This window comes from Bubalus bubalis, chromosome 2, assembly GCF_019923935.1.
Source record: "Bubalus bubalis isolate 160015118507 breed Murrah chromosome 2, NDDB_SH_1, whole genome shotgun sequence".
Taxonomy (NCBI): domain Eukaryota; kingdom Metazoa; phylum Chordata; class Mammalia; order Artiodactyla; family Bovidae; genus Bubalus; species Bubalus bubalis.
The window spans coordinates 23,379,409-23,404,556 of NC_059158.1; the positions used below are offsets into that span (position 1 = coordinate 23,379,409).

General features: G+C 43.6%; 3 protein-coding genes across 3 annotated transcripts; 2 read left to right on the forward strand and 1 right to left on the reverse strand.

The window, feature by feature from the left end:
• Window positions 1-488: 488 nt before the first annotated feature.
• Window positions 489-4,801, forward strand: LOC112578731 (putative olfactory receptor 2I1). The gene is made up of 2 exons (XM_025263620.3): window positions 489-579; window positions 3,754-4,801. The coding sequence occupies exons 1-2, from the start codon at window positions 489-491 to the stop codon at window positions 4,749-4,751; spliced, it is 1,089 nt and encodes a 362-aa protein (XP_025119405.3). The 3' UTR covers window positions 4,752-4,801.
• Window positions 4,802-5,906: 1,105 nt separating this feature from the next.
• LOC102416563 (ubiquitin D) lies at window positions 5,907-8,359 on the reverse strand. The gene is made up of 2 exons (XM_006061645.4): window positions 8,208-8,359; window positions 5,907-6,929 (listed from the first exon to the last, which is right to left on the reverse strand). The coding sequence occupies exons 1-2, from the start codon at window positions 8,223-8,225 to the stop codon at window positions 6,459-6,461; spliced, it is 489 nt and encodes a 162-aa protein (XP_006061707.2). The 5' UTR covers window positions 8,226-8,359; the 3' UTR covers window positions 5,907-6,458.
• LOC102415818 (olfactory receptor 2H1) lies at window positions 8,191-23,985 on the forward strand. Its single transcript, XM_044928318.2, is given in 4 exon segments — window positions 8,191-8,324; window positions 18,408-18,508; window positions 21,995-22,373; window positions 22,375-23,985. Coding segments are annotated over 2 exon segments (936 nt in total). The 5' UTR covers window positions 8,191-8,324; window positions 18,408-18,508; window positions 21,995-22,266; the 3' UTR covers window positions 23,204-23,985.
• Window positions 23,986-25,148: the final 1,163 nt, after the last annotated feature.

A 25,148-nucleotide genomic window follows, 5' to 3' on the forward strand; every position in this document is an offset into this window, starting at 1 on the left:
CAAAGGATCTGAATAGATGTTTTTTCCAAAGTCATAAAAAAAGGCTACCAGGAACATGAAAAGGTGCTTGACATCACTAGCCATCAGGGAAATGCAACTCAGAACCACAATGAGAGGGGGCTGGACTTCCCTGGTGGTCCAGTGTTTAAGAATCTGCCTTTCAATGCAGGAAACACGGTTCAATCCCTGGTCTGGAAACTAAGATCCCACATGCCTCGGAGAAACTAACCTCGAGTGCCACAAATAGAGAACCAGCACACCACAACTAAGACCCATCACAGACCTCCCCCGTCCCCCAAAAAAAAGCAAAATGAGACACCACCTTACACTTTTTACAACAGCTATCATCAAAAAGACAAGAGAGATAAGTGTCAGTGAGGATGTGGGGAAGAGAACCCTGGTGTGCGGTTGGTAGGGATGTAAAGTGATACATACATATGTGTGTGTTTCAAAGAAAAGCAAAGTGGGTGAGGTGGGAAATGACAGCAATGAGGAGTGTCGAGGGTAAAGCTGAAGTGAGAGCCGAAGCTGCTTTCAAAACTGAAGATGACCTCATTGAATCTATAACATCTCCCACAGGTCAGGGTTGCTACCTACATTTTACAGATGGTGATACCAAGAATCACTAGGTTGAACAGCTGGCTGAAGGTCACCCTACAGAGAATGAAATCCTAAACCAGTTAAAAATTAAGAGTAGCAACAATGTGAGAAGGAATCGTGCTGCCTCTGGCTTCCACACGCTGCCAGGGACAGTCTACCTAAAAGGACCGTTCCCTCTAGTATTTTCCCTTGCCTACCCTGGGAGAGCTCTCTCTCCGGACACCTCCATACGAAGGACTAATTATGGGAGAGGGTCAAAGAGTCCCCAGAGCTCCACCCTCTCTCTAAATAACAGGAATTGGTTAATTCCCGGGCTCCTTCCTCATTCTCTACAACTGCTCTGCCCTTAAGAATCAGGAAGTACATTTTTTTTCTATTTTTTTTTAAATATTTTTATGCTTTTTGTTGGCTTGTTTTAAATACATAAAGAATCAAATCTAGTAAAATGGGATATGGACTTTTTCTATTTTTTAAAAAACATTTTTATGCTTCTTTTTTTTTGTTTTGAACACATAAGAATCAAATCTAATAAAATGAGATGTGGGCTTTTTTTCATTTTTTAAAAAACATTTTAAGGAAAGACATCTTTGCTGCCACTACCAACTAGTACTGATTTGCCATCACCACAAGGGTCAGGTCCTCGCCTTGTCTAAAGCTCATTACAGGGTTCTCCGGGAACCCGCATCACCACCTCTACCTGGATCTCAGTGTATCCCAGGACTTAGGGGGCTTCTTGCCCCAGGGCATTCTATTCATTCCTCTGCTGACCAGCAAGAAGCACCCACCCTAAGTCTTCTTCCCTAAGGTAACTGCTCTGATCTCAGGCACCCATTCCAGAAATAACAGTCATGTGACTTGGCCTTTCTTTCATCCCTCCCCTGGCCACTTCAAACCCAGAGAATCCAGAGCAGGAGCACGAGACCAGCCTCTCATCTGTTAACTGAAGGCCTAAACATCAGTGCCAAAGAATAAGACATGAAGGTAGGCTTATTACCACATCCCACTTTTTTTAAATGGTCTTATGGATGAGGGGTGCATTCTAGAACACCAAATGATGTGTGAGGACACATTAGAATATTTTTTACAACATATTTTGTGTTCTGGATGCTTGAGGGGGATTATGGGGTGTTTGTATGTGTGTACAAACGTGTCTGAGCTACTTGTTTGGGAATTTGTGTGTACCTGCAGTAAAAATGTCTGTGCAATTTTACCACTGTGTGCCTGTTTTCAGAGTTTGGTGGGTTTGCAGAAGACTGTCTTAAGGCTTGCCTGGCTGAACTGTTGTATATCTATGTAGCCACAGAATTAGAAAATTTGACTTTTTTTTAACTCAACATCCCTAACGTCATTGTCAGCTTTCATACTTTTTTCATCTTTGATATGACTATAATATTATCCAGAAATAAAGGTAAATCTTTGTATGGAATTTTATCCATCACAGTCCTTAACATATTAGAGCCTGGTTCCTTTAATAAAAGCAAGGGTCCCCGAATTAATCAGATTTGGGTTGAAATCCTGAGAGGCATTTACATACTATGTGACTTTGAGCATGTTATTTAACCTCATTTGCCCTCCTCTCTTATTATATAAAGTAAGGATATTATCTAATTTTTCACATAAGGTCAGAGTAAATATATGAAAAGCGATATAAATTCACACACCAGTTTTGTCCTTACCTAGTGTAAGAACCCTCTAGAAGCCTATTTCCTGATATGAAATAGGGTTTGATAGTTAACATTTATTCACCATCTACTACATTGTCAGAAACTGATCTAAGAGCTTGACATGTTTGACCTACTTAACCAATTCTACTTTCACATCAGGAAACTGAGGCACAGAGAGGTTAAACAACAGTGGCCAAGGTTGCTCGGGTAAGAAATGAGAGAAGCAAGAATGGAACAGGGGCAGTCTGACTCCCAGATCCTTGTGTTTTTTTTTTAATTATATTTATTTATTTATCAGTATTTGGCTGTGCCGGGTCTTGGTTGCAGCATAAAGCATCTTCACTGCGGCATGCAGGACTCTTTCGTTGTGTCCTGTGAACTGTTAGGTGTGGCACGTGGGATCTGGTTCCCTGACAAGGGATTGAACAAAGCGTCTCTACATTAGGAGTGCTGAGTCTTAGCCCCTGGACCACCAGGGAAGTCCCCCAAACCCTTATTGTTAATCAAAACATTAATACTTGTTCTGCTTAATGAAGATAAATGAGAGAACCATAGAAATACAATGTTGTATTAGGGGGAAGAAGGTTCTTTTCTAAACAATAAAAAATACAGGATTATAATTTAAGAACAGCAAATATGATTTTTAAAATAAGTTATCCTTACAATGATACCTGTCAGAGACCATGCAGTAGGAAGATTTCTATGTGACTTTTATCCATCACATCAACCATGACGGTTTCTGTACTGTTAGAAATTTGATTCAGCATTACCTCAAGGATTAAGACTTTTGCATCCACTTTTACTTTGCTTGAAAAATAGTTATTAAAGTGAAAAAAATATTTATTAAAATGAGAGCCAGGAAGGTATTACAGGAACCTCAGATATCATTTAGTTCTTAATGGTTCACACATGAAAAAATTGAGGTGGAAAGAAATGAAATGACGTCCCCATATCAAATCATTAACCAAAGGGAGTTCTACTAGGTGAAACCCAGGTCTCCTGGCTAGTGGTCTTTCTCTACCCAGATGACTCTGGATTTAAAGGCTGCTACATATGTGTCCATCTGTGTTGTTTACGCTCATCACAGTAGCTGGTAAGCAGGAGTGGCATGGACATTGGACACAGCCTAGAAGAGAGATTCACCACAAATTAAAGTTTCTCCTTCTGGCAGGAAAGCCACTGATAAAACACTGATTTTGGAAATCAAACAGTCCTGAGTACACATCCACAAGGCCACTCACTTATCTATGACCTTGGGATGCTTTACCTTACTGAGCCCAAGTCTGTTCATCTCTAGGAGGGAGATTCTATTTCCTCATAGAATTTTCTGGTAAATATATAACTAGAGCATACTAATATATGGCTGCCTTCCTAAACTAAAGGTTCAGACCTGTAAATGAGCTCCAATGGACACCTAAGCATGTGTGTGCTGCCTGCCATCTGTTCCCCCTCCCCACTCCCATGGTCCGGGTTTTCCTTTGCTTGTAAGGGACACATCGCCCTGTGTGTCGTCCTTCCAAACCTGCGAGTTTCCCTCTTCAGGGCAACCACAGCACAGAGGAGCGCTTCCTCCTGCTGGGCTTCTCCGACTTGCCCTCCCTGCAGCCTGTCCTCTTCGTCCTCGCCCTCCTCTGCTACCTCCTGACTCTGATGGGCAACTCGGCGCTGGTGCTGCTGGCGGTGCGCGAGCCGCGACTACACACGCCCATGTACTACTTCCTCTGCCACCTGGCCCTGGTGGATACGGGCTTCACCACAAGCGTGGTGCCACCCCTGCTGGCCAACCTGCGCGGCCGGGCCCTGAGGCTGGAGCGCGGCGGCTGCCTGGCGCAGCTGTGCGCATCGCTGGCGCTGGGCTCGGCCGAGTGCGTCCTCCTGGCGGTGATGGCTCTGGACCGCGCAGCCGCCGTATGTCGTCCGCTGCGCTACGCCGGCCTCGCCTCCCCCCGCCTCTGCCACACTCTGGCCGCTGCCGCCTGGCTCGGTGGCCTCACCAACTCTGCCGCGCAAACCGCGCTGCTGGCCGCTCGGCCGCTGTGCGCGCCCGGTCGGATGGACCACTTCATCTGCGAGCTGCCCGCGCTGCTCCAGCTGGCCTGCGACGGCGGCGGCCAGGACTCCACCGAGCGCCAGATGTTTGCTGCCCGCGTGTTCATCCTTCTGGTGCCGTCCGCCGTCATCCTGGCCTCTTATGGCGGCGTGGCCCGTGCTGTATGGGGCATGAGGACCAGAGGCAGCCGCAGGAAAGCGGTGGGCACCTGTGGGTCTCACCTGACAGCCGTCTGCCTGTTCTATGGCTCAGCCATCTACACCTACCTGCAACCCACGCACAACTACAACCAACGGCGGGGCAAGTTCATTTCTCTTTTCTACACTGTAGTCACACCCGCCCTCAACCCACTCATCTACACCCTCAGGAATAAGGAAGTGAAGGGGGCAGCGAGGAGGCTCCTGGGGGGTGTGGGGAGAGGACAAGATGCACAGTGAGTCAATCGGGGAGGGAAGGAGGGGAGTGTTACCCCAGGGCCCAAGGATGGGAATGCCCAGTGGAAAGAAAGGGTTTAGCCTTCAGGCTGTTCATTTCTCTACAAGAATCCGTAAGACTTGTCCTTAAGAAGCCCATGATTAATGGGGAGGTCCCTTCCTCCCATCAGGAAAGGTTCTTGTGCTGTAGGGAAAACCCCCCATGTCCTTTAACTGTGCAGGTTTAGTGAGGGGAAAATGGCCCTTGGGCTTTCTCCTAAGCTGATGAAAATAAGAAAGTGAGATTTGGGGAGGACCTTTCCCATCTTCAGGCTTACCATATCCCCAAGTCAAGAGTCTGTATGCTGGTAAGAAGATGTATGAAGATCCCAGTCTAGTGGAAGAGGCCATGGAAGACCCCATGGTGTCTGTCATCAGACATATCCCTAAGTGACAATAAAATCATAGACTCAGCCCTGTGGGAGATTCCATCCAAAAAAAGAAGACACGGTCTCTCATTGCAGGGAATCAGTGCAAATGCCCTCCTACCCAGTTAAATAGTGCCCACCCCAGAGAACTTGACCCATAATTATACTGAGCAACACCTGTAAGTGCGGTTTGTGTTGAGTGCATTAAGTTCAGAAAGGCTTCTGCAGGAAGTGGTTCTTGAGACAGTTATATACAAGAGAAGAGACTAGTGAGGAAGAGGGTGGACATGTTTCAGGCTGCAAGAAAAACATATAGGTGATTGGGAAGGAGACCTAAGGTTGTGAGACATAGGAGTAAAGGAAGGGAGAGAGATGGAGGAAGCAGAGAGGGGAACACTCCACTAGCCAGAATGTGGGCAGAATGTTGGGGTCAACCCAGAAACCAATCCTCAGCCCCCATCCAACCCAGAGAAGACCTGCTAGAGCCCTAGGCAGTCAGGACAGAGACTGCTCCACAATCACTCAATTTTCTGAAAATCTGTTCCCACCTAAAGTACATCTACTCCCAAGGAGCCCCCACTAGAAGCATAAAATCTCTAGATCCCACCATGAATATCTTGCCATGACCACCATCATCCCCAGAAATAAGAATGGTTTAATAAGAGTGTGAGAAACAGAGTAGAAAGGGGCATGGTGCCAAGTTTCACTTCATAACAAATAGCTTTAAATAAGGCAAGGGGAAGTCGTTTGATTGAATTTCTAAATTATTTATTAATAAGATTGGAATCATCACAGTAAATAGTTCATTAATAAAGCATTTCACTATTCTCTATAAGTAGAAAGTAAATGTAGCTCAACAATTTTTGAGTGATATGACAGAAGAAGCACTGCACTAAAAATAGATGCAAACAGTAATTAGAAGAACATGAATCACAACCTAAAATGTACTTTTGTTGATTGGAAAAGGAAATAGGAGTTTTTCTATGAGTCAGAACCAATTCAGGATTAAACTGCAAGCTGGCTTCGAATGTTACCTCTAAGAGGTGTTCAAATTCCAATATATTCTAACATATCAACATATAATGTATTATATGCAATTTTGCAATTATTCAATCATGTGAGAATGAAAGAATCAATGAATTAGAAATGTTCTACAACATTCTTCACCAGCCCAACCTAAATCTTCTCTTTCTATTTATCTTTCACATTAATTTTGGGAGATTTTCAGAGGGTGTGATTAGTGAGTAAGAAGTAAAAGGAAATGAGCTCTTTAGTTTCTGCTATCACTCCATCTGCAGGGTTATCACCCGCCAATGCAGGGATATGTCAGGAAGAGTAAATGGCCCTTTTTGATGCCATAATCTCCCATGATCTTCCCATCTTCCAGTTTCTTTCCATTGCAGTTCACAATCTGCTTCTTAGGGGGTATAGCGGTCTTCATCTTGATCATCTCCTTCACCTGGGTCACTAAGCTGGACCTTCGCACCTGGAGCTCATGCCTCTGCCCCCCATCACCAGGCTCCACCAAAACCAAGGGCAACTCCTCATCACTGGGCTTTACCACCTTCAGGGTGAGGTGGATGGTCGTCTCCTTGTCGATGCCATACGATGACAGAGTTCTCTGCGGCTTTAGGATCTTCGAGCCCAGCTGGAGGACCTGGTCCTGCACGGGAACCCTGGTCTTAGAGCGCACATGTTCCTTAATCTTATTCACTCTGTCTCCCGGATGGGCAGGGAAGGTCATCGGTCTCCATTTCTCAGAATGGACAGTCACCTGGACAAAAGTGGCCAAGAGAGAGTTGCCTATGCCTGCACTCATCTATACCCTTTGTACCCCCTCCTCCATCGCTCCCACCCCTCTCTGCCTATCTGGTCCTCCAGATCCTTTACAGCAAGCTGTGTCCCTTGCTTGTTTGAAACTTGTTTTTGAAATTTCCAGGTTATAATGCAAGAAAACCAGTTTTATCCCTTTGTCCTCTTATCCATTGCAAAATGTTATTGATAATTTCCTATCTTTTTTAACCTGTCTCCTCTCCAGATAAATGTTGTCAAATGTCAAAAACTAAATACACCTAGAAAGCATCCAAAGATGTACACCAGATTTGAAAAACAGCTCTCAAACAGAATTCCCAAAACTTGACAGCCTAATGGAATACTCATATGGCTGTCCTCTGTGACTATGACTTCTTTAGAAGGAAATTCTGTTTATGACACATCTTTTCTGTATTGTTAGTTTCTTTCTTAATGCTTTAAATAATAACTCACACATTGTAGTGAAGCTATGTTCAATATCACCTGTTCATCTGTTTCCTGTGTTCTTATATCCACCTGTTGTAGAATATGATCCCTCCTTTCATTGAATCAGGGTCCCACTCACAGATAACCCTGATAACCCTCACAGAAAGTAGAGACTACATCTGAGTCTTATTTCAATAATATGAACACAGGGAATCTCACTCCTGTGCTATCACCTGAAAGTCTTGGAGGACCTCTTTCAGGCTTCATTCAAAATATCTTCCCAAACTAGATGCCACAGACATTTCTTCACTGAATTCACACGCTTCTATGCTAAGCATTAGCCTCATTCCAAGTTCCTTTTGTAGAGCATATAGTCTTACACAGGCATTAACAACTTAGAATAAATGAATTCTGTAGACCTCTCTTTTGGTAAAAGAAGAAAGCTCAAGTTTAAGAGCCCTGGAGGCCTAAACAGGATAAGAGAGAAAAGGATCGAGAAAATATTCCCATAGTTTCAAGCCTTGCCAGCCCTGCTGAGCACAAAGCCCACTCCCACTTCCTACCACGTACCCCTAAGTGTGACCAGGGCAAGGTCTCAATGCAAGAGAACTCAGGAGCCAAGCGACCTGGTTCTCTTCATGGAAACTTTCTTCACATTCAGTAAGTAACAATGCCTATCTCCTCCCCTTCCAGATGCCTTTCCAGCAGCACCCCCCTTCACCTCCCAGCACTGTCCCTCATCCATTCCCGATTCTCTCCCATGACTCAGAGGTCCTCTCCCTTTCTCCACCCTCAGTATCAAATCCCAACTCACATCGACGACAGTGGCCATGTCTGCAATCAGAGGAGCAGAATCAGAAGACAGAGCAAAGGACCTCGCCTCCAGTTTATATGAGCAGCTAAATTGGAAATCCCCTGCCTGGTTTTCAAGGTGCTGTGGTTTTCAAGTTTTTCTCTACCCTTTGTTATCAAACCTTCTCAAGTTACTTTCACTTTTGCTACTGGGGAGTCAGTAAACAAAAGTACCTTATGATTAGGCACTTGGCCCCACAGTCAATCCATTTGTCCTCCCTGTTCCAAACATGGGATGGTCTCTCTCTGTTGAGAATTTTCCCCTGATTTACAACCCACTACTCCCAATCCTGACTTTTGACTTCCTAGCCCGCAGCTCTGACCTTCACTAGCTTAAAGACCTTTAACACTTGTGGTCCTCCCCTTAGCTTTTAAGAGCCCCCCTGCCATTAGTCAGAGAACTTCCTGAGAACAGAGGTGCCCGGGAGAGGACCATGAGAGTTGCCATGGATGATGTGACCAGAAGCAGCCTGATAACCCTAGCCTAGCAGAATGTGTGAAGCTGACCTGGAGAAAACACATAAATAATCCTGGACTGAGAAGAGCCATGAGTTTCAGTCCCAGGGCTGACACTCAATTAACCTGGGCAAGTCTCTTTGGCTTTCTGGTCTACAAAATGATGATTGGAGAGAATTCCTAAGTGTCTTCCAGACTCAGAAAACTTTGTTTATAAATGTCCTTTACAAAGAACTTTAGATTCCTGGGTCTTGAGTTTTCTAGCATTCTTCTCATGCTCAGGTCTGAGAACCTGGAAACCAAATCCACTACTTGAGAACAATCTGAACCCAACAATCAAACACTGACTCCCACCTTCCACATGCAAAACAACCACATATTCTTGTCACACCACAGTGCCTCTATTTTCTCACCCTTACCCCTGGACCCTCACTAACATGACCTCAGAAATGCCTAAGGAGCTGTTTACCCGCTGGATCTTCAAATTTCGATTGGGGACAAAAAGAGAGGGGACTTTCCTGGTGGTCCAGTGACTAGGACTCCAAGCTCCCAATCCAGGGGACCTGGATTCAACCTGGTCAGGGAAATGTATCCCACATGCCTCCACTAAGGATTCCCATGCCATCCCACCTGCTGCAGCTATGACCTGGCACAGCCAAGTAAATGAACAATTTTTTTAAAAAAGAGAGAGAGAACATAAACTGTGCATGCTCAGAGGATTTTCTTGATCACTCTGATCTCCTAACATTTCAAGTTAATCCCTGCTCTCTCTGAAAGTCTCAGGACATCTCCATAAAACCCATTTTTTTTCTAATAAAACATGTATTTAAAGTGCTCCAAATAATTTCAAAGTAAAAAGTCTGTAAAAAAAAAAAAAAAAAAGCCAAGTTAATTTCTTTACTGTGTTTTCAGTGAAAATTTACTGTCCCTTCATTCACTGATAAATTTCACATGATCCCATTTTATTTCAGGAGTTTCCAACCTAGAGAACTTTGCTTTGCAGAAGTGTCTACACAAGTAATGGGACCCAGGAACTCATTCCAATATTTCAACAAGCTTAACATAAATAATGTTCTTTTAACTGAAGATCTTAATAGATAGTTAATAAAGTTGGTAAAACTAATTATTATTTAAATATACTTTGTGGGGTGGACAAACTTTTTTATAAACAGAATGAATATGAAGAGGGAAGAATGCAACCTGATGGAACAGACTGAAAGCCCTGACCTGCTTGTCTCCCTTTAGATATTTCTGCAGGTTCCAAGAATCTCTCTGTTTAGAAAACATGATTGTGACCTCTGGCTACCCCCACAGTAGAAAAGGAGTACCCTGCACCCACTGTCCAATAAGATTTGAGAACTCTGAAACAACATCAGTGGCTAGGCAAAAAACATCAGATCAGGTTGAGAGTGATAGAAAAAGTGAAACTCCTCTAGCAGGACAAGGATGGATGTTGGGCCTGGAGAGAGAAAGAAAAAGCTGTACAAAGCAGACTTGAGGAAACAGCTTTCAATTTTCACATTTTATTTGCACCCCTCAATTTCTTAGGTCTCCACATCATTATTGGAAAGAGAAGTGGGAGAATAGATGGTTAAAGCTGCTTTAAATTAAATCATTCTTTTTTCATACCCTTTCTGCTTTGCCTTTCTGCCCTGGGAGTGTAAATATTGGCACCTATACCACCTTGGTGCCAATGTTTACATTCTCAGGGCGGGGGAGGATCCCAGGAATATTTCCCAGGGGTGATATTTGTCTGCTGACACCCTTCACATCTGTATCCACAGCCCCACCCTGAGCTGCAGATCTGTAGGTCTAGCCACTTCTTTCCATGCACGGGGTCCTGAATTCCCTGTGTATTTTTGAACATGCCAGGCTTTCCACCACCAGATCATTGAACATGGCTTTCCCTTTAACTCTACCCCCAACACCATGGATTTATAAGAATATACAACAGAAGCAGCGTCCCCTCCAGGAAGACCTACCTGACTCTCTTCCATCCTATACTGGGTTACATGCCCATTTTCTGTCCTTCTGTACTCCTTCAGCAAACTTCCCAGAGCATGTTTCTCTAGAAATAATGTCATTGGTGTACTTGTCCTTCCCCCTCAGTAAACAATGAGACTCTTAAGGGTCATGGCTAAGTCTTAACTTGTATCTTCAACACTTCCCAGGCTGTCTGACACTCTATTCTTACTAAGTATTTGCCAAATGTATGAGTAAATCAATAAATGAATGAATAAGTAAGTGAATATTAATAGGAAAATAACACTTAGTGAGTACCAATTACATTACAGGAACTGCACAAGGTTTTATTAAATGGTACCTCATTAAGTAATTTAGGATTCTGACAAGTAAGTATTAGTACCTTTATGGATAAACAGGATGCTAACTTACCCACAGTCATATTAGTGCTAGCTGGTAAGCAAGGGTTCCACAGGCTTCCCTGGTGGCTCAGCAGTAAAGAATTCACCTGCCAATAAAGGAGAAATGGGTTCGATCCATGGATCCACAAGATCCCCTGGAGAAGGGAATGGCAACCCACTCCAGTATTCTTGCCTGAGAAATCCCATGGACAGAGGAGCCTGGCGGGTACCATCCATAGGGTCGCAAAGAGTAGAACACAATTGAGATACTAAACAACAACAAGTAAGGGTTCAAATGCAAACCTCTATTTCTACAGTCCTCATCTTCTCACGTTGTGCTTCAGTGGAAAGAAGGGCGGGGAGTATATGCCCTTGCATACCTTTTTATTACAGGAAAAGTACGAGTTGAGGGACTAAATAGAAAAAGGAAAGCAGAGGATGCAAGGAGCCTTTGGATGCAGGTGGCAGCCCCTGCCTGGGCAGAGGTAAACAAAGAGCAGTGGCGAGTGCAGGACTCAGAGCCTGGAGGAATACTGCACCGTGGGAGAGAGCTGCCCTCCCAGGACTGTGAGTAATAAAAGAGCACTGCGAGGCAATTCCCCAGAGTGGTAGAAAAGCTGCCTGCTGGAGCTGGGGATTTTACAGCCTTGAGTTACTCTAGGGCAAGCCACAGATTTTCCCAGGAAAAACTAGTTCAAGTGATTTCCTCCCCAGATAGGATCCGGATTCCGAGAAATTCAGTCCTTTCGAAGAACGAGACTAACAAATCTGGACTCTGATCTCTCTTTGCCCTCCTCCCTTCTTACATGAAATTCCCTCCTAGCCTAAATCTGGGGGAGGGGCTGTCCCAAACACCCTGGTGTCCCTTGCTGTCTATAGGTTCTTCTTGGGAACTGACTCCTCCTTGCTTCTCACCACAGTGTCCATCTGACTTGTTTTTTTCCCTCTGTGTCACAATACACTTTTTCAGAGGCAAAAAGATCTTTTTTCCTTTGCCCCTCTAACAAGTTCAGAAAACTAGCAAAGTTCAAAGATCATGCTGTGGAAACTTTGGCAGGTTTTAAAACAAATGTCTCTGACATCCATAGCCTCCCAGCTTGGCCCTAGCTGACCAGGTGGTCTATTGCATGTCACTGTCCCTACTGGGACTCCTTGGAGCAGAAGCCTCTTTCCCATCTCTTTCAAAACACTCATGAAACAGTTTGTAAAACTGCCTTGAGATCAGGAATATTGCTTCAGAAATTCCAATCAGAAGGCTTCTCTGGTGACTCAGTGATGAAGAATGTGCCTGCCAATGCAGGAGACATGGTTCAATCCCTGGTCCGAGAAGATTCCACATGCTGCGGAGCAGCTAAGACCGTTCGCCACAACTATTGAACCTGTGCTCTAGAGCCCGGGAGACACAGGTACTGGGCCTATATGCCACAACTACCAAAGCCTGCTGGCCCTATAGCCTCTGTTCTGCAACAAGAGAAGCCACTGCAATGAGAAGCCCGTGTACTGCAACCAAGAGAGAAGTCCCCACTCGCAGAAACTAGAGATAAGTCCATGCAGCAAGGAAGACTCAGATAGCCATAAATAAATAAAAAGAAATGCCAACCAAACTCAATCAAAATGCATATGTGAATTCTTAGTTAATAATGGCTGTAGGGCAAGTCTGTCTAATCTCAAAGAATGACCATTTGGAAAATATTTGTCAAAATGAAAAATGGACATGCCAAACTAAAACAACCCAAATACCTTTCAGTAATAGGGACATAGATAACTAAACTGTAGACCAGCATCAGCAATACACATGGTTGAATTATACCTGCAAGCAACAATATGGATGGACATGCCACATACCAGCTGAGCGAAAGAAAACAAGGCCAAGGAGACTACAGAGGGTATGCTACTCTTCATAACTCTTCAAAACAAGCAGAAGTACACAGAGAGGCAGAGAAAGAGATAAGCTACTTTGAAATTCAGAGTATATTTGTTTTCTAAATAAATGAAGCCCAATCTACATGTTGAAAGGGGTCACTTCAAGATTTTCAACAGCGAATAAGACATTTGAGAACCCTCTGATAGCTCATCCTGTCATATGCTGTACTGTGCTGTCATGTCTGACTCTTGGTGACCCCATAGACAATAGCCCGCCAGGCTCCTCTGTCCATGGGGATTCTGCAGGCAAGAATACTGGAGTGGGTTGCCATTTCCTTCTCCAGGGGATCTTCCCAACCCAGGGATCCAACCCAGGTCTCCTGCATTGCAGGCAGATTCTTTACCAGCTAAGCTACTAGGGAAGCCCCATCCTGTCATATTTAGAGTTTAAAGTTTAACTTTGGGAGCTTAATGTTTGGTGAAGCAATGTATTGAATATAACTAATGTATGTTGCCTTATTAATTAAGAGAAAACACATATTCAGTCAATTAAAAATAAAATAATGTTATAACCTAAAGCATAAATGTTCTAAAGGAAAATAAATACAAGCAAAACAACAATTAGTGTTTAAGACCATATATAATGTGTCATCAAGCTGTCATAAAAATGTAGAAACCATAAGTGTTGATTATGATACAATTACATTTTAGAGCTTATATATGTTACATAATTCTTTTGTGGTACCAAAGCTATAACCAATTCTTTTTTTTCATCTATCTATCCTAAACCCAGCAATTTCACTTTAGGAATTTATTCTATCAGTATACTCATATATGCATGAAATAAGATATGTATCAATACAAGCATATTCATGTGGTATTACTTGTCATCCAAAAAATGGAAACAACATTTATCAACAAGGAATTAAATAAATGAAAGTGTATAGAGAGGAATTAACTGAAAGAATCAAGTTACAAAATGTATAATTTTCTGATATTTAAAAAAGAAAAATCTATACACACATATGCTGAAATATGCATACATGCAATATCTCTGAGAGGAAACAAACTGTATTGCCTAAAGAACTAGAATGGGAGGGAGATTTACTTATTATTTGCCTTGTACTGTTACTGTTTTTAGTTTTGTATTGTCGACTAAAAAAATATATTCACCACCTAAAAGTTCAGTTCAGTTCAGTCGCTCAGTCGTGTCCGATTCTTTGCAACCCCATGTATCGCAGCATGCCAGGCCTCTCTGTCCATCACCAACTCCCGGAGCTTACCCAAACCCATGTCCATTGAGTTGGTGATACCATCCAACCACCTTATCCTCTGTTGTCCCCTTCTCCTCCTGCCCTCAATCTTTCCCAGCATCAGGGTCTTTTCCAATGAGTCAGCTCTTCGCATGAGGTGGCCAAAGTATTGGAGTTTCAGTTTCAACATCAGTCTTTCCAATGAACACCCAGAACTGATCTCCTTTAGGATGGACTGGTTGGATCTCCTTGCAGTCCAAGGGACTCTCAAGAGTCTTCTCCAACACCACAGTTCAAAAGCATCAATTCTTCGGTGCTCAGCCTTCTTCACAGTCCAACTCTCACATCCATACATGACCACGGGAAAAACCATAGCCTTGACTAGACGGACCTTTGTTGGTAAAGTAATGCCTCTGCTTTTTAATATGCTATCTAGGTTGGTCATAACTTTCCTTCCAAGGAGTAAGCGTCTTTTAATTTCATGGCTGCAATCACCATCTGCAGTGATTTTGGAGCCCAAAAAAATAAAATCTGACTCTGTTTCCACTGTTTCCCCATCTATTTGCCATGAAGTGGTGGGACCGGATGCCATGATCTTAACCTAAAAGTTAAGAGTTGTGTTTTCTTCAGAGGACAGGCCAACAAATTTGAGCTCCAGAGCAGCATCTCAAGTAACACTGAGAAAACTGCTTCAAGAAGGTGAAGTGGAAGCTAGGATATATAGGAGTTTTGCAACAAAAGGCAGGTACTAGAAATAATTAGTAAAAGAAAACTAGGTGTCTTAAGGAATTTAGTGCTTTTCTACCAATGGGAAGATGTAAGAGTCTGGGCTCTTTGAAATCCTCCCTTTGATATGCGTCTCAGTTTTCTCATCCTGAGTTCCCTCAGGGCTCACCAGCTCACCTGTGCTGCAATCGCTGATGACTGTGACTGTTTTCTGATACCGCCAGCAATACTCCATTTCTCGGCCTCCAGTGTATGTATTACCTATTCAATAGCAAAAGAGAGGAGGGAACAGAGAAAGGGGTGTAGGAAGGGGTATGTATCTTTTTTATGCCGTCACTGGCTCAAGCTAGAACTGACTACAAGCTATGGACCATGCACTGATGGGGACCAGTTTCTGTGCTCAATCACTTGCTCCTGAGCAGATGGCCATGAAAAGCTAGCACTATAGTAAGTCATCCCACACGCTGATAAAGTAATGCTCAAAATTCTCCAAGCCAGGCTTCAGCAATACACGAACCATGAACTTCCAGATTTCAAGCTGGTTTTAGAAAAGGCAGAGGTACCAGAGACCAAATTGCCAACATCTGCTGGATCTTCAAAAAAGCAAGAGAGTTCCAGAAAAACATCTATTTCTGCTTTATTGACAATGCCAAAGCCTTTGACTGTGTGGATCACAATAAACTGTGGAAAATTCTGAAAGAGATGGGAATAGCAGACCACCTGACCTGCCTCTTGAGAAATCTGTATGCAGGTCAGGGAGCAACAGTTAGAACTGGACATGGAACAACAGACTGGTTCCAAATCGGAAAAGGAGTCTGTCAAGGCTGCATATTGTCACTCTGCTTATTTAACTTATATGCAGAATACATCATTCGAAATGCTGGGCTGGAAGAAACACAAGCTGGAATCAAGATTGCAGGGAGAAATATCAAGAACCTCAGATATGCACCACCCTTATGGCAGAAAGTGAAGAGGAACTAAAAAGCCTCTTGATGAAAGTGAAAGAGGAGAGTGAAAAAGTTGGCTTAAAGCTCAACATTCAGAAAACAAAGATCATGACATCCAGTCCCATCACTTTATGGCAAACAGATGGGGAAACAGTGGAAACGGCAGCTGACTTTCTTTTCTTGGGCTCCAAAATCACTGCAGATGGTGACTGCAGCCATGAAATTAAAAGACACTTACCCCTTGGAAGGAAAGTTATAACCAACCTAGACAGCATATTAAAAAGCAGAGACATTACTTTGCCAACAAAGGTCCATCTACTCAAAGCTATGGTTTTTCCAGTAGTCATGTATGGATGTGAGGGTTGGACTATAAAGAAAGCTGAGTGCTGAAAATTTGATGCTTTTGAACTGTGGTGCTGGAGAAGACTCTTGAGAGTCCCTCAGACTGTGAGGAGATCCAACCAGTCCATCCTAAAGGAGATCAGTCCTGAGTGTTCATTGGAAGGACTGATGTTGAAACTGAAACTCCAATACTTTGGCCACCTCATGCGAAGAGCTGACTCATTGGAAAAGACCCTGATGCTGGGAAAGACTGAGGGCAGGAGGAAAAGGGAAAGACAGAGGATGAAATGGTTGGATGGCATCACCGACTCAATGGACATGGGTTTGCGTAAGCTCCAGGAGTTGGTGATGGACAGGGAGGCCTGGCGTGCTGCGGTTCATGGCGTCGCAAAGAGTTGGACAGGACTAAGTGACTGAACTGAACTGATAGTAGGTTAATTGTCATGATCCTGTGCCTTCCCTACTCCCAAACATGCAACATCCACTAATATTTTACATAATCCCAAACTTGGAAAAATCAATAATATACTCTATAATATTATCTGAAATCAAGAGAATTTAATATTAGCTAAAATCAGAGGTCAAATCTAATCTTTGGTTAGATTTTTGGTCAAATCTAATCAAATAAACCAAATATATGTAATGTATATATATATATATATATACAACTCAAAACTATCACTGAGCCACGATCTTAGTCTGATGGCAACGTGTGAAAATTGACTAAATGGACAAAATACCCGGAGTAGTTAATACACTAGGAGGTGTGGGATGGCCTGTGGGCCAGTGGCCCACATCCACTTTGCAGCTCTCAGGCCTTCCTAGAATAAATTCAGACTCTGCTTCCTACTTTTATGCAAGCTCTTTCACTATCCTCAAGCTTACTACTTTCTTCTGTCAGCTGGAGATTTCACTTAGGATTAAGCTCTGTTATTATTAACAGATACCTAAAAATATTTGGCTTCGTAAAGATATAAGTGGCTTCAAAATTCAGAAGTAGAAGATTCAGAGCCAATGTGGTAGTTCTGTTCAAAAAAAAGCAACTCAGGACCCCCTTCCTTTGAGCTCTGCTATTTTTAGGACACGGTCCACATTGTTGTGGTCCAAAATGGTATCTAGTGCTCCATCCATTACATCATTATTCCAGGAACAGAGAGCTTCAGTGGTATTTTTTAAAAGGCTCCATGAAATGGCCAGAAGAGATTTCTCCTACATCCTATTGCCTAGCATCTTACAACCACATGAAATTGAAAGGGAGGCTGTGAAATAGTCTTTAAGTAGGCATGTTGTTGTTCCCCTTGTTCTTGTTGCTGTTTGGTTGCTAAGTCGTGTCCAACTCTTTTATCACCCCATGGCCTGTGTCCCACCAGGCTCCTCCGTCCATGGGATTTTCCAGGCAAGAATACTGGAGCAGGTTGTCATTTCCTTCTCCAGGGGATTTTCCCGACCCAGAGATTTAACCCGCATCCCCTGCAGCTCTTGCACTGGCAGGCAGACTCTTTACCACTGAGGGAAGCCCATGACACTCAGGAGGTGGTAGTAAAAAGAAAACAATACCCTTGTACCCCCCTGTGACACAGGGGAGCAGAGGGAGACCTTTCTATTTACCAAAGGGAGCAATGTTTCTGGCACATTTACTCTAGATCCTCCTGTCTTTTCTTAACCATGATTAGTGGCAGTCGCTAATTAGCTGTGAATTGCGAGGCCCCCAGTCTTGGCAGAATTGAGGAGGTGTTTCTCTCCACGGGATAAGAGTCCTGGGATCACTCCCTTCATCACCTCACCACTCTTCCCTTTCTACCTCCAGTACCACTAAAAGAGAAGTTAACTTCCTGGATTGAGGAGGAGAACTTGTTATCAAAAAGCTCCACAGTAAAAGGCTGCCTCTGGCCTCACATGCTCAGCAAAGTGATGGTGGGATGTGGTTATTACATGACCTCCTCAGCCACCACCCTGGGTTCAAATCTCAGCGGTGGTGCTTGCTAGCTACACTTTCAGAACAAGTGGTTCATCCTCTGTTCGTTCTCATTTCTGTGTCCAAAAAAGAAGATAATAATTGTGCCCATCTCTTGAAGTTGTCATAAAGAGCAATCTACTGTGATGTGCTTTGCAAAGTGACTGGGGAAGGAACCCATAGCAATCATTACCCTTACCTAAAATCTGAGCTTTAATCAATTTCAAGGATATAGTATTTCTCATAATTTGCTTTTAGTTTTCAGCATGAGGATCAAGTGAAGGCTCGAACCAGTCCAAAGCTCCATATCCTGGGGATGCTCTGGCAGCAAGGCAATGAGGAGACTGACTTGATTGTGGGTAAGTCACATATTTATTCTTCTCCTATAGCCCATCCATTACTATATATCGTCATTAATATTATGAATGAAACAGGGTCTAGAAATCTGGCCCTGGCACTTACTAGCTGGAAAATCTTGGGTGACTTACTCATCCTTTCTGAGGCTGTTTCTTCTATAAATGAGGGATAGTATCAACAAGTTTTTTCATGGTTTTTGTGAAATACAGATATTGAGAATTTTTTTTAACATAGTGCCTGGTGCTTAGGAAACACTCAAGAGATGATAACTATGAAAATAATATGAGATTATCATTACTGGATGTGGAATTTGCATCTCATGACCTTGTAGCTTTTAGAAATGATTGACTCTTCGGTGACCGATAAAAGATTAAACATGCACATGAATATTGGAATCAATGGGAACTAGAAGTAGTGTTTGCCTTTCTTGGTGTAAGAGAAAAGAAGAACCTAGAGAAAGAGGATGAGGAAAAGACCTGTTATGAAAGACAGACAAAAAGAAGGAACGGAGAGTCAAAGGAAGATAGAACCTGAAGATATCCAGAAATAACATAGAAAGTAAGGAAACACATTGCCAAGAAAATAAGAATATGGGAAATTCTACAGCTGATGGATAAATAAAACTTGGTGGGTAATTGCTGAGATACAAGCAATAGGATCACTATAAAGTTCAAAAGAAATTTAAAATAAGCCGAATACTGATTATTTCCTAAAGGGCAAAGAGAAGATGTCTCTTTGTGATCAGATGTGATCAGAGAGGTACCCAGAGCTACGGGTAACATTTGTTCTGCTCTTAAATTGGAGTCGGGGGCAGGTATGCCATGTGTTCATTTTATTATCCTGTAAAACCTATAGACATATTTTATACACTCTTTATTACTCAAATTGTTGGGAATTCCCTGGTGGTGCAGTGGTTAGGGCTCCACATTTTCACTGCATGGATTCAATGCCTGGTCAGGGAACTAATATCCCACAAGCTACAAAAAAAAAAAAAAGTTATTAAAGGGAACAAATCTTATCCTCAAAGGGAAAGTAATGATGGAAGAAGAACTGGAGAAGAAGACAAAAAGGAGTCCTAACAAAAAGGGGATGAAATGCAGCTTCTAACACAAAATGGCGACTTTGTGATGAAGAGATGCTTTGTTGTTGTTTAGTAGCAAAGCTGTGTTGACTCTTTGGTGACCCCATGGACTGTAGCCTGCCAGGCTCCTCTGGAATCTTCCAGGCAAGAATACTGCAGTGGGCTGCCATTTCCTCCTCCAGGGGATCTTCCCAACGCAAGGGTCAGACACACATCTCCTGCATCCCCTGCACTGGCAGACAGATTCTTTACCACTGAGCCAACACGGAAGCCTATCCCATTCCAAAAGCTTCTGGGACATTTTCTGCCATCAAAGCACATGCTTGCCACCACATCCCCTGAATGGCTTCCTACGATTGTCTCTTCTCAGAAGACCCCCAATTCTGCCCCTTGACTGCCAGAGTGGTTCCACATCTCGCAACCATCTGTGGGCTCAGTTCAGTCCAGTCACTCAGTCATGTCCAACTCTTTGAAACCCCATTGACTGCAGCACGCCAGGCTTCCCTGTCCATCACCAACTCCTAGAGCTTACTCAAACTCAGGTCCATCCAGTCGGTGATACCATCCAACCATCTCATCTTCTGTCATCCCCTTCTCCTCCTGCCTTCAATCTTTCCTGGCATCAGGGTCTTTTCCAATGTGTCAGTTCTTCACATCAGGTGGCTAAAGTATTGGAGTTTCAGCTTCAGCATCAGTCCTTCCAATGAATATTCAGGACTGATTTCCTTTAGGATTGTTTGTGAGCTCACCTGTGACCCAAACTGTCTTTCACAGCAAAGATTTGGGTCACCTTCTCCAGGATGTTTTCTTGACTTACTTGCCCAGAATCCTCCTTACTGTTCAGACTTCCTTCTCCCACACACCCATCATCTTTGCTTTATTTGCCTTCAATTTCTTGGCGATCTCAACATTTTCTATGCCTTTCCTCCCTTTGGAACTACTGCATGAGGCCAGCTGTACACCAACCTCTACTTCTTCTGGTGAGACTTGAACCCATCACCTTATACCTGAAGACTTTTTCATTTCAGTAGCTAAGGAAAGGCTACTATACGACCAAGGTCACACATAAGTGATAGGCACCAGATCTTTTATGGGGAAATTTGCTATAAAAAACATTATTAGCAAAATTATGAGTATGAGCTATAGTCAATGCTTTGCCAATGGTGGATTTTCTATATTGAGTAGCTGTACTGTGTTTACATAAAAGAATTTCCTTTTGATTAGAAACTACATGTTAACATATAAAGGTGTGAAGAATCATTATGTATGCAACGTACTCACCAATAGCTCTGAATAAATATAACTGTGTATATAAAGAAAAGATAGAATGATTTAAAAGTGGCAAATACTAACAATTCATTGATCAAGAATAAACAAGAATTTTTAGACTTGGAAATTTTCTGCAAGTTTCAGAGTTGGATATAGAAAGTTTTAAAATCTCAAATACTGAGTAGAATTAAGAAAGCATTCAACAAATTCTATGTTCTACTTAAATATCTCAATAGCAACTCAACATATTTTGCTTTTGATGTAATCTTATCTGAAAGGGAAAGTATTTTTTTAATTACATCATCTTCCTTATTTCAAGGTCCAATTAGTATAGATGTTTCTACTTCCAAAGGAAGACAACTGGCAGCCTGTTTGGTCTTATTTTGTGACATGCATGTAATGTTAAGTTGAGCTTAGGGCTTTATAAAAAAAAAAATTTATTTATTTGGATGCATGAGGTCTTAGTGTGGCACGTGGGATCTTTAGTTGTGACATGTGGAATCTAATTTCCTGACCAGAGATCGAACCTGGGCCTCCTGCATTAGGAGCTCGAAATCTTAGCCACTGACCACCAGGGAAGTCCTCAGGTTTTTTAGTTATAGAAAACACTCTTGTACTTAGTTTAATAAATCACAGTTTTTTTAAATATTTATTTGTCTGTGCCAAGTCTGATATGTATGTGGGATCTTGTTCCCTGATCAGGGATCGAACCCTAGCCCCCTGTATTGGGAGCTCGGAGTCGTAGCCACTGGACCACCAGGGAAGTCCCAATCACAATTTTTTCATGGGACAAGATAACCTAGTTAATATCTCTGTAGTGGGGTCACTTCACACAGAGAAGAAATGTCCTTAATTCATACATTCTGCCTCTGGTGGCTCTCCTACAAATGAAAGTAAAGTGGATAAAACATGAGTGATCCAGAAAATTTATCATCCAAAGTAGGAAGTACTGCATAGATACTCTCAGGAAGGAAACTCAGTAAAAATGATTCCTTTGGTAATGATTTCTGACATAAGGGAATACCGAAAACTACCACAGTCCTCAGAACAAAATAGACATTCAATAAATGATTGGTGAATTAAGGAAAACTAATTAATTATTCCATATTTCACATCAGTTTCTTTTGCCTTCACTCAGTAAGTCTGAGATACCAGTGTAAGTCTCCATCTGTCTTCTGCACATTCACAGCTTCCTCACTCTCACTGGACCACATTTGACCAGGAGGAGCAGGAGAAGAGAAGGAGCTGCTGGATGGTGATGTGCTGGGAAAGACGCTGAGTGAGTGACGACAGAAGAGAAACGCCCGCCTGGTATGACCTGACAAGCACCCAGGGTGAGTTATTATAAGACAGGTGGGAACACACAGCTCAGACAGCCCTCATCCCTCTAGGTCTGGACAAGAACAGGCCATGGTCAACCACAGCTTCCCAGTGGACTTCCTCCTTCTGGGCTTCTCTGAACACCCAGGGCTTGAAAGAATCCTCTTCGTGGTTGTCTCGATCTCTTACCTCCTGACTGGTGGGCAACACACTCATCATCCTGCTGTCCATGCTGGACCCCAGGCTCCACTCCCCAAGGTACTTCTTCCTCTCCAACCTCTCCTTCCTGGACCTCTGCTTCACCACAAGCTGTGTCCCACAGATGCTGGTCCACCTCTGGGGCCCAAGGAAGACCATCAGCTTCCTTGGCTGCTCTGTCCAGCTCTTCATCTTCCTGTTCCTGGGGACCACAGAGTGTGTCCTCCTGACCGTGATGGCCTTTGACCGCTATGTGGCTGTCTGCCAGCCCCTCCACTATGCCACCATCATCCACCCCCGCCTGTGCTGGCAGCTGGCGGCCATGGCCTGGATAATGGGTCTGGTCCAATCCGTAGTCCAGACACCACCAACCCTCTGCCTGCCCTTCTGCCCACATCGGCAGATAGATGACTTTGTGTGTGAGGTCCCTTCTCTAATTCAACTGTCCTGTGGAGACACCACCTACAATGAAATCCAGTTAGCTGTGTCCAGTTTCATCTTCCTGGTCATGCCACTTACCCTCATCCTTATCTCTTACGGTGCCGTTGCCCGGGCAGTGCTGAGGATTAACTCGGCCGTAGCATGGAGGAAGGCTCTGGGGACCTGCTCTTCCCATCTCATTGTGATCACCCTCTTCTACAGTTTAGTCATTGCTGTCTACTTCCAGCCCAAAAATCCCTATGCCCAGAAGAGAGGCAAGTTCTTTGGTCTCTTCTATGCAGTGGGCACTCCTTTACTTAATCCCCTCATATACAGCCTGAGGAACAAGGAGGTAAAGGGGGCACTCAGGAGGTTGCTGGGGAAAGACAAGGACTCCAGGGAGAACTAAAGGTAAGCTGCTTGATGTGCTTTCATTGAGAGGATATTCTTTATTCTTTTTTTGGACAAGTTTGACTTCTCTAGTCTACAGCCTTCCCTATACCTATCCAAGCCGCTATGGTGGGTCACAGTGTATGTGTGTGTGTGTGCGCATGTGTGTGTGTGTCTGTGTGTGTGTGTGTGTTACAGGAGACATGTATGTTGGAAAGGGAAACAGAGTTTTTAAAAAAAAAAGAATAGAGAGAACTTCAAAGAGCTTTGGTATGAGTGAAAACAAGGAGAGGTTTGGGGTCTACATGTAGGCAGGAGTAAGCATCATGATGCTTAGGCCTTCCCTGATGGCAGGCCTTCCCTGGGACCGCGCCCCCCCCCTCTCCCCCGGCCATGCACTTTTCCCATACTTTCCAGAACGAAGAGAACAGCCCCTGAATGCAGGGGACAGGGCCTGGAGGAAGCATGCAGCCTGGAGGACAGGTAGACAAGAGCTGTTCTCCCAGGACTCTAAGTGTTCAGGGCCCCACCAGCCTGTCCTCCAGACGACACTTGCACCCATCAGCTGATGCCACTTGGCCTGCAGGCTTCTGCAGGGTTGCCAGGGTCTCAACAGTTGAGCAAAGCAAAGACTAAACCCCTGAGGTCTCAACTCCCAGGCAGAATATATTAATCATGTCTTTCATTTGTTATATCCTGATGCTTTGACAGAAAACATCTGTTTCTGCTTTATTGACTATGACAAAGCCTTTGATCACAATAAAGTGTGGAATATTCTGAAAGAGATGGAAATACCAGACCACCTGATCTGCCTCTTGAGAAACCTGTATGCAGGTCAGGAAGCAACAGTTAGAACTGGACATGGAACAACAGACTGGGTCCAAATAGGAAAAGGAGTACGTCAAGGCTGTATATTGTCACCCTGCTTATTTAACTTATATGCAGAGTACATCATGAGAAACACTGGGCTGGAAGAAGGACAAGCTGGCATCAAGATTGCCGGGAGAAATATCAATAACCTCAGATATGCAGATGACACCACCCTTATGGCAGAAAGTGAAGAGGAACTAAGTGGAGAGTGAAAAAGTTGGCCTAAAACTCAACATTCATAAAACGAAGATCATGGCATCCGGTCCCATCACTTCTTGGGAACTAGATGGGGAAACAGTGGAAACAGTGTCAGACTTTATTTTTTTGGGCTCCAAAATCACTGCAGATGGTGACTGCAGCCATGAAATTAAAAGACGCTTACTCCTTGGAAGGAAAGTTATGACCAACCTAGATAGCATATTCAAAAGCAGAGACATTACTTAGCCAACAAAGGTCCATCTAGTCAAGGCTATGGTTTTTCCAGTGGTCATGTATGGATATGAGAGTTGGACTGTGAAGAAGGCTGAGCACCGAAGAATTGATGCTTTTGAACTGTGGTGTTGGAGAAGACTCTTGAGAGTCCCTTGGACTGCAAGGAGATCCAAACAGTCCATTCTAAAGGAGATCAGTCCTGGGATTTCTTTAGAAGATCAGATCAGATCAGTCGCTCAGTCGTGTCTGACTCTTTGTGACCCCATGAATCACAGCACGCCAGGCCTCCCTGTCCATCACCAACTCCCGGAGTTCACTCAGACTCACGTCCATCGAGTCAGCAATGCCATCCAGCCATCTCATCCTCTGTCGTCCCCTTCTCCTCTTGCCCTCAATCCCTCCCAGCATCAGAGCCTTTTCCAATGAGTCAACTCTTCGCATGAGGTGGCCAAAGGACTGGAGTTTCAGCTTTAGCATCATTCCTTCCAAAGAAATCCCAGGGCTGATCTCCTTCAGAATGGACTGGTTGGATCTCCTTGCAGTCCAAGGCACTCTCAAGAGTCTTCTCCAACACCACAGTTCAAAAGCATCAATTCTTCGGTGCTCAGCCTTCTTCACAGTCCAACTCTCACATCCATACATGACCACTGGAAAAACCATAG

Coding starts and splice junctions, on each gene's coding strand:
- LOC112578731 (XM_025263620.3), top strand. CDS start 489: ATGAGGAGTGTCGAGGGTAAAGCTGAAGTGAGAGCCGAAGCTGCTTTC. Junction 580..3,753: donor ATCTATAACATCTCCCACAG/GTCAGGGTTGCT, acceptor TTTGCTTGTAAG/GGACACATCGCCCTGTGTGT.